The sequence below is a fragment of the Ictalurus punctatus genome, chromosome 18 (assembly GCF_001660625.3).
Source record: "Ictalurus punctatus breed USDA103 chromosome 18, Coco_2.0, whole genome shotgun sequence".
NCBI lineage: Eukaryota > Metazoa > Chordata > Actinopteri > Siluriformes > Ictaluridae > Ictalurus > Ictalurus punctatus.
Window position 1 is genome coordinate 23211943 of NC_030433.2, and position 9353 is coordinate 23221295.

The 9353-nt window shown below is 38.5% G+C and overlaps 1 protein-coding gene and 1 long non-coding RNA gene across 2 annotated transcripts; one reads left to right on the forward strand and one right to left on the reverse strand.

The window, feature by feature from the left end:
* Positions 1-11: 11 nt before the first annotated feature.
* On the forward strand, positions 12-7143 carry LOC108278925 (septin-5). The gene is given in 14 exon segments (XM_053687648.1): positions 12-536; positions 800-856; positions 1005-1030; positions 1126-1380; positions 1590-1686; positions 2568-2733; positions 2735-2863; positions 2944-3078; positions 4038-4155; positions 4262-4363; positions 4442-4538; positions 5891-6039; positions 6143-6787; positions 6891-7143. Coding segments are annotated over 13 exon segments (1365 nt in total). The 5' UTR covers positions 12-514; the 3' UTR covers positions 6155-6787; positions 6891-7143.
* On the reverse strand, positions 5230-8297 carry LOC128635325 (uncharacterized). Its single transcript, XR_008398273.1, has 2 exons — positions 8177-8297; positions 5230-7896 (listed from the first exon to the last, which is right to left on the reverse strand). It is a non-coding gene; the product is annotated as an uncharacterized LOC128635325 (long non-coding RNA).
* Between the last annotated feature and the right edge of the window lie 1056 nt (positions 8298-9353).

Sequence of the window (9353 nt, forward strand, 5' to 3'; positions counted from 1 at the left end):
GCTCAGATGTCTGCGCTGATCAGGAAAGCATTTTGAAACAGTAACGTCATTGCCTTCAAATAATTGTTATTATTATTTTAATCTTATAAACTAGCTCACGTGCGAGTCGGCTCTCAACGTTCAGCTAAAAGAGCCGGTTCACAGAGCCGACTCGTTCACGAGCGACACATCACTACTAGTAATACATTTTTAAAAATTGTAATACAAATAAATATTTTATTTATGTATACTTCAAACAAGTTACGTTTCATTCTGATTATGATGGAACTGGCCGTAAACTATTTCTATGATTCACGCTGCAAAACTCGATTCAAATTCATATCATAACGAATCAATAGATGCTTCGAGAAGCACTGGAATCAAGTTGGTTTGACGTTGGACGTTCGATATTCGCATAATTTCCGAATTTCCGCGGATATCGAACGTCCAACATCAAACAAACTTTATTTCAGTTTGAGAAGCTCGGACTAACGGACTGATTAGACAAGGCTAACTAGCTAGCTAGTGTGCAAATATGGATCCAATAGATAACAAAAGTGAGTAGCTCTCCAGGCCTATGTCTGTATTTTCAACACAATCATTAGTGTAGTCCTTGAATATTATAAATATAATTTAGAAATGGACTAACTAATTTCTACAGCTCGATAGAAGAGAAGCTAAATAGCTAAGACAAACAAACAAACAAAAAAACCCAACTAGCTACATTGCTAAATAGCCAGATAAATACTTAGCAACGCAATGAAAACGTTGACCTAAGTATTTCTTTGTGTTTTCTATGTTTTTTATTTTTATTTTTTAGATAAACATGACGAAGATGCAGATCTTGAAGGTAGCAGCTACCTGCTGAACGTTACAGGTGACCCAATCATTAGAAAATTTAAATCTTTATAAACACACCAATTACTGTTTGTCACTTTGGGGATAAATGCTCCTAAATGTTGGTTAGGGATGTGATTTTAAAGTTCCTACTGCTGAAGAGCTCATTATGTTCTTGTCCTCTATAGATGCTGAGTTGGGAGATCAGTTCATGGTGAGTTTAGAATAATCTACACACCCATAGCCTACACATTACCTCATCAACTTCACCTGCTTGTTTAATGGAAACATTAAACACTTTCATTCCAGCATACAAGCTCTCCATTAAAAGACAGGAGTGAAGGTGAATTAGAAAGCGGCTTCAGGGATTCTTGTTCTGATGAGGCCAGTCAGGGCACAGAGAGCAAAGTGGAGACCCTCTCCAAGGGCATACTTCGTTATACGTCCCCCTTGCCTATGCACAAGTGGGTTCATGTGGGGGATCCAACTGATGACAACACTTTTCCACTCTTAAACAGTCCATGTACTCCCTGTGGATGCTCCAATCCATATAAACACTTAGAGGTACTAGTACACAAACAAAGCACCAAACTTTTTTTTACCCCCCCCCAACAAAGGGGCAACCAAACAAACAAAAAAATGCACATAAATGACACACAATTCAACAAATGAGAAATTGTAATGTAGTATTGGTCACTTCCAGTTCTCACAGTGTGCCTGCTGGAAATAGTTTTAAGTGTGGAGTTAATTATTCATCTCTATTCTGTTCCAAGGACCAAGGGAAGGAGTATGTCGGTTGTGCTGCGCTGCTGTGCCAAGTCCAACGAAAAGCAGTGAAAAAGGGATTCGAGTTCACGCTGATGGTAGTAGGCAAGTATACATATACTAAAAAAAAAAACATGGGGTGCCTCAAAGCTCCAGGGTCCCCAGGTCTATCCTGAGTTCATCTTACTGTCTGTATGGAGTTTCCTCATGCCTTCACGAGATTCCTCTGGGTCCGTCTCCCAAAAACAGCCCGATAAACCTGTACACCTGCTCATTCATGCAATTATCCAGTCAGCCAATTATGTTTGTTGCAGCACAGTTCATAAAATCATGTCGGTACTGGTCAAGTGCTTTAGTTAATGTTCACATCAAAGATCAGAATGGGGGAAAATCTGTGATGTCAGTGACCATGGCAAGAGTGTTGACTGCCAGACAAGCTTCAGAATAGTGTGGAAAAACAAAAACAAAAGTGAGTAGCGGTTCTGCATGTAGAAATGCCTTGTAGACGAGAGAGGTCAGAGGAGAATAGTGCGAAGGTTGGAAAAAGTCCAGGTGATGACCCTGGCCAGGATAAAACAGTTAGTGAAGATGAATGTACTAACAAATGTACTGCGTTTTTCAGTACAGTTTCATTTATCGCGACAAAACCAGCATTTTCATTTCTCACTAATTTAGCCTTAGGTAACATTTTAGCTACTAAGAGTAATGAGTTTATATATATATATATATATATATATATATACACACACACACACACCCCTGTGGTTTACTGAAGATAAATTAGCGATATAGTCTTATTCATTACAGGGAATTAATTCGTCCACAGCGAGCAGTTTATAGAGGTTAGAGCTTTTACTTGTTCGAAGTATAATTATGCATTGCTCTTGTCCTACACAATATTCATGAGAAAACCACTCCCATTTAGGGTTACAATGATGGCAAAAATAATGTAAAAACAAGTTTGAAAATGTCTTTCATGGTTGCAGGTGAGTCTGGCTTGGGCAAGTCCACTCTTATCAACAGCCTCTTTCTCACAGACCTGTACAAGGAGCGGACTCTTCATAATGCTGAAGGTGGGGATAATCATAATGATAATTTGTGTGTAACTTCGCTGCAGTTTCACAAGACTGATCGGAAAGACATTTTGTCTGTGCACAGAAAGGATAAAAAAGACTGTAGCAATTACCAAGAGGAGCGTAGAAGTTGTTGAAAAGGGAGTTAAGCTACGGCTCAACGTTGTGGATACTCCAGGTTTTGGAGATGCTCTCGACAACACTGACAGGTAGTTTCGAATTTAAAGCCCAAGTACTAAAGCGCTATTATAAAGCAACGTGACTAGAAGTTGTGTGGTTGTGCCCTTAGCTGGAAAGCTGTGGTAGATTATATTAACCAGCAGTTTGAGGAGTACCGAAAGGCAGACATCCGACTAAACCGTAAGAAGATTCAGGACAATCGGGTGCATTGCTGCCTGTATTTCATCTCGCCTAATGGACACGGGTAATAATCCTGATTTTCAATGCGTTTTCTCTTCATGTTTCTTTTTTTCTTTTCTTATTGAACCACTATGTACTGTAATATATTAATTAATAGTGTGAACTCTCTTATTAATAGTGTGGCCAGAATTTAGTTTTGTACCTTAAGTTAGATATACACTACCGGTCAAAAGTTTGTGGACACTCGACTGAAATGTTTCTCATGATCTTTAAAAAGCTTCTGATCTGAAGGTGTGTGATTAAATGTTTGAAATCGGCGTCGTAGACAAAAATATAATCGTGCCGACGAATATGTTCGTTTCTTTCATTAGAAAACTAACATTTTATTTACCAAAAAATTATTTATTAAACCGAAGACCCCGGGGCGAAATATATTCCGAAAAGCAGGCGATAAGCATCCGGCGTCGGTGGGAACTCCTTTAATACTGTTTAAAAAGCATCTCGGGGAAATTCCTCAAGAAATCGGGTGAGAAAACGCCAAGAATACATTTCTGGAAATTCTAGGCCAAAAGGGCGTCGACTTTGAAGATGCGAAAATACTCAATTATATTGATTTATTTTGGATTTTTTATCACCACAACATAATTCCCATAGTTCCATTTGTGTTGCTCCTATTCGACTCTTTACATGTCTTACGACACGTCCACAAACAGTGCGGAAAAACAAGGTCAATAAATAACCTACAGTTTATGACTCGCACATTTTACGATTTGACCACATTCATTCGGGGAAACAAGGGAAACCCCGACACGTTTGACATGTCAGCCCATCTGAACCCAGTACCCGTTGGGTATTTTTGGTGATTGTTAGGTATTAGCCTTTGAAAATGAGCATGCTTTTTTTCCCCCCCAGGACATGCATGATTTCTATATTCTCCCATGCACATAGACGCTGATGCACTTGTTTGTCAGGATGATTTGAGGAGAATATTAATGTGGTCTTGGTGTTCCTCTGTTGTGGCAGACTCAGGCTGATAGATATCCAGTTCATGAAGGCACTTCATAAGAAGGTCAACATAGTGCCTGTTCTGGCTAAAGCAGACTCGCTCACTCGCTCAGAGATTCAGTATATGAAAACCAGGGTGAGAAAAATAAATGTCAAATTCCTCTTGGCAAAGAAAGGCAGATGCTAGGCTGTTAGAATGATTAATAGTATATTTTAGTATATTTAGCCTTTTCTCCCCTCAGATTGTGGATGAGATCGATAGACACCAGATCAAGATCTACGACTTCCCAGAATGTGACTCAAGTGACGATGAGCTCCTAAGAAAGCACAATTCTTCCCTTAAGGTACATCTTGCCTGTGTAATGATGCGCTCTACGGGGTCATATATACACAGAAGTTTAATTCTCATTGTGCTGTTTTAGAGATGCATACCATTCGCAGTAGTTGGGAGCAACACAATAGTGGAGAGCAACGGCAGGAAAGTTCGAGCTCGTGTTTATCCATGGGGTGTTGTGGAAGGTACGTGGTACTGGATGGATCATCTGTGATTATACGGGGGGGGGGGGGAACAACACATTCAGGGTGCATTCACAGCAGCTAGTCCATTTGTCTGAGTCTAAATCAGAGAGAATTCGATGCATTTGGTTTTGCTGTATGGTTTGGATTCATAGTGCACATAATTAAAAATGAACCAAAAATATAAAAGAAAGGTGACTGAGATGCACGTATGGTTTAAAACCTACTCGTAAAACTTGTTCATTCGTCGGTCGGTCAGAAATACGCGGACGGGACAAAGATAAACAAACCTTTGCCAAATGCCTGTAGAAATCACGAAAATCACCAAATGCATGAATAGATAATTATACAGATGACTAGTTTTAAATGTCTCGGGTATCATAGTTTGCACCGTGCAGCTCAGTTTAGCAGAATAGCAGCGTCGTAATACTCATCGTTTACTTCCAGTAACCGGGATGATTCAGGGCTGGTCATTTTGGTCCACACCCGAGTGCGATTTCGGTGTTCTCACCTGTCTAACCGAAACACGCATAGGTGGAAAGACACCAGGGTTTAATTGAAACAGAATAAACACCCTTAAATCAGCCGATAGATAACAGATTATTCAGAGCGATATCGGCCGATACGATTACCGATAGTTCTGCCTTTTATACCTTCTTTTAAATGAATAATTATTCCACAATTCTGAAAGAAATGCAAATAAAAACTTTATTATCTCCATTTCAGCAAGTTGTTTCACAGTAACTGGTCTCATCAACAGAAAACACATGACTCACATTAACATTAACACATGAACTCAATTCTGAAGATTAAATTAAGATTTCTTAACTCATTGAATTCTTAAAAAAAAAAAAAAAAAAAAAAAAAAAAAAAAACTCCTGTTAGGCTCACATTCACTCGCAACAAAAGCATTTCTAGTTCATCAGTGACATTACACTGGTACTATATTGGCCTAATATAACCTTTTTTTGATTATATTAACTCCTTAACATTAACTGCATATGAAATACACTACAAATATATTTTTCTGTGCAATATATACTACTTTTTTGTCATTCAACTTCATTTAAATCTTTCAACGGCATACTGGCCCTTTAATTCAGCGTGAGTGGGTTGGGGGGTTGTGGGATTAGACCCTATGATGTGTTTTCCTGCCCTCTTTTGTTGACAGGATATAATCGGCCCTGATCGTCGGACGTTTTTAAACTATCGGCCGATAGTGGGAATAACAGCCTTTATTGGCCGGTACATCGGTGCATCTCCAGTTAATAGTATTGTAAGACATCTCTCATAGTATGTATTTCTTTCTCAAGTAAATTGCTTTCCATTTCTCTTCATCACATGTCCTCTCGAAGTGGAGAACCCTGCTCACTCTGACTTTGTCTATCTGAGGAGCATGCTGGTACATATACACATGCAGGACCTGAAAGAAGTGACTGAGGACACGTTGTATGAGAACTACCGTACTCAGACCATGTGCCAAAACAAAGACTCTGCTAATCGGGTAGGAAACCATGCTCTCAGAAGCTGCCTTCAGCCTTTGATTCATTATAAAGAGCGCAAGTAGTTAATTTAACTGTTTTTTCTTCTTCTTTTTGTCCATTTAGGATGTATCTTAAGGATATATTGAAGGAGGAGCTTTGTTATTATTGTTATTGTTCCAGCAGAGTGTGGGGTGTAAAAAAAATAAATAAAAATAAAAAGTTGATTGCGGTGCTTTTCATTGCTTACTGTTCACTGTGTAACTGGTGTTCCTGCTGCTTTCAGGTCGTCCTGCGACTCTTTTCCAGCCATTTCTCAAAAACCAAAGTGTCTTTCCCTTTACTATATTTGAACAGTATCATAAACGCACTCTATCAGATTTAAGGCAAGACACAAGAGGTGAATTGTTTTTTTAAAATAGATATAATAATTAATCAAAAAAATTTCATCAAGCGTGTTTTAGAAGCAATAACAAAACAATACTGTCATTTCTAATGAGTTTGGAGACATGGGATGGTTCTCGGACCCTAACTTTGTATGCTCCTTTATAATCTTTTATAAAAAGAAATGCTTAATCCTGCTACAGCGGCTCCATTCTCTTCATCACACGTCTTCTCGAAGTGGAGAACCCTGCTCACTCTGACACTGTCTATCTGAGGAGCATGCTGGTACATACACACACGCAGGACCTGAAAGACGTGACTGAGGACACGTTGTATGAGAACTACCGTACTCAGATCATGTGCCAGAACCAAGACTCTGCTAATCGGGTAGGAAACCATGCTCTCAGAAGCTGCCTTCAGCCTTTGATTCATTATAAAGAGCGCAAGTAGTTAATTTAACTGTTTTTTTTTTTTCTTTTTGTCCATTTAGGATGCATCTTAAGGATATGTTGAAGGAGGAAGACACACTTCTGGGAATATTGTAAGAACAAATAAAATGTCAGGAAGAACGCAATTACCAGGACCATTATTTCCAAGGAAGTCTTCTTTGTTTGAGTTTATGCTAATCGTGTTCACACGTAAATTTCTGATGTTACTATTTATCCTTCACCATACAGTATCCAGTTTTTGTTCAGTCAGTGATGAATACATTTGAGCAAGTAATAAATATTTCTGGGTTATAAGAGTTAATAACATTGTTTTATGCGCATACGGCGTGTCTACATTTGAATAAAACATGGCATCTAAAAAATAGTACCTGTAGCAAAAAGGTATCAAATCTTAAGTAATAGTAAGACTGTTTTTTGGGTTTGTTTGTTTTTTTTTTTTTTAAAAAGGCAAATTGAAAATATGTAGGAAATGCAACACGACAGGGTATGCTGTTCTAGAAAAATAATCTAATGTTCTAGAAATAATAATAATAAATAATAACTTCACATATTGTATAAAATAACCAATAGGAACAATTATAACAGTAAGGAAATAAAAAATAAATTAGAATCCCAACTTATACACTAAACAATTATCAGAAGAACACAGTATATGTACACTACACAATTATTAAGTTAACACAACATCCTTCAAACAAAGTGGTACTCAAATCAGATCACACTGAACTACTCACTTAACTAAACTCGAGTCCTGGTGAGAAGGTTCACCGAGCACCGAGTCAGTGCAGTCCGAGTGTCCTCCTCCGAAGGAAACAAGTGTCAATGTGCGCACAGTTCTATCTGATCCCTTTTAGCCAAGGGAAAATAAATCAAAGCTCTCGGATGCAGCGTGCTGAAATTGCAGTCTCCTAGCTGCAATCAGGTTCTAGATCAAGTGGGCGGGGCTCACCATCCATTACTGGAACAGTTTCTTCGAGGTTAATCCAGAACCTTCGCCGACGGGTCGGACTCCACTGTATCTGCGGTCAATCGACATTAAAACCTGACCTACATGAGAGAGGTCACACAAAATCACTTTAACAGCTAACTATTAACATGGTCAGCGTAACTGGAGTTAATATCAATAACTCAGTAACCACATTCATTATACACTTCATAATTTAACTGCGTGAATGTAGGGCATGAAAACTAGCTATCCGCTAATATTCACTAACATCAGGGTTTCAACAGTTACTAGGCCTCAAGGCGTAACGGATAGCTCACTCAATTTAACATTAGACATAAAATATAAGTAAAACATGCATCTCAACGGAGCTACTCCACTTACCAGTGGTAGCAGTCGTAAATACAGAATACCATGAAATATCCTGTTTTTATCAATTAATAAATACATAATTTATTAACAAAGATAAGGCACCTTAGCCGTTAGCTTACAGCTAGCATACAGCAACACGAGACGCGGCGGCGGCTAGCGCCGTTTATACCGAGGTCAGTAATCTAAAATGGCGGATATAAACTCACAAGTGTAAGAGAACGGCACATTACTCTAGCATGCCTTCCAACTTAGACTCTTTCGTGGCACTTTACACTCGTAATAGCAGCATCAACACACCACTACGATGACTCAGCTACTACTGACATTCCTATCTCCCGCGCTAGCTGAGAGGCGGGCTCAGCCATCCCATTGGCTGGAATGTAGCAACTCTCACTCCTACAGGCTGATGTCCTAACAGCACCCTTACCTCGTATTGGATGATACTAATCGTCAGTCAGGACTTATTTCGTCCTCCTCTTCTTTTCTTCTTCTTCTTTTTGTTTTAAGGGCGGTTGGCAAACCAGTTAAGGGTGCATTACCGCCACCTACTTGACTGGAGTGTGGGCAGTATATTGGCAGAAAAAATAAAATAGTAATAATAATACCAAAACAATACTACATAAGTTAAAGAAAATAAAGAGATAAATAACTATATACTAGATATTCCTACTAGATTACTAAAGTCTCTCACTTATTCCAGTATTTTATAAATAGTTTATTAGGGGGTGGTGCATTTTCCCAGATGTTTTCCCCAGCCTCAGGACTTATTTATTTATTTAATCTATTTATATCTTTTAAGTTTTACCCCTGGGTTACAACAAGTTTTGTAAATAATAATAATAATAATTTAAAAAAAGTAAAATATTTTCTTAGTAGCCTTTGATTATGTGGAGCGTCCGCCGTACAAGTCTACGAATGAGTTGTTACTATAGAAACGATACCATATTAGAACAAGTGCATTAATATAAACGTTTTTAAATAATTGTTTATGCTGTGGCCGGTACTGCTGTCACAATTGCAATTATAGAAAATTAATCAACACCTTTTGACCAATCAGATTTGAGAATTCAACAATGTTGTATAAAGTATGATCTGAGATTTTGTAATACTTTCTGGGTAATGGATCCCTAGGGCACCCTAGTCACACTAGGGATCCCTTAGTGGTTAGCACGTTCGCCTCACACCTCCA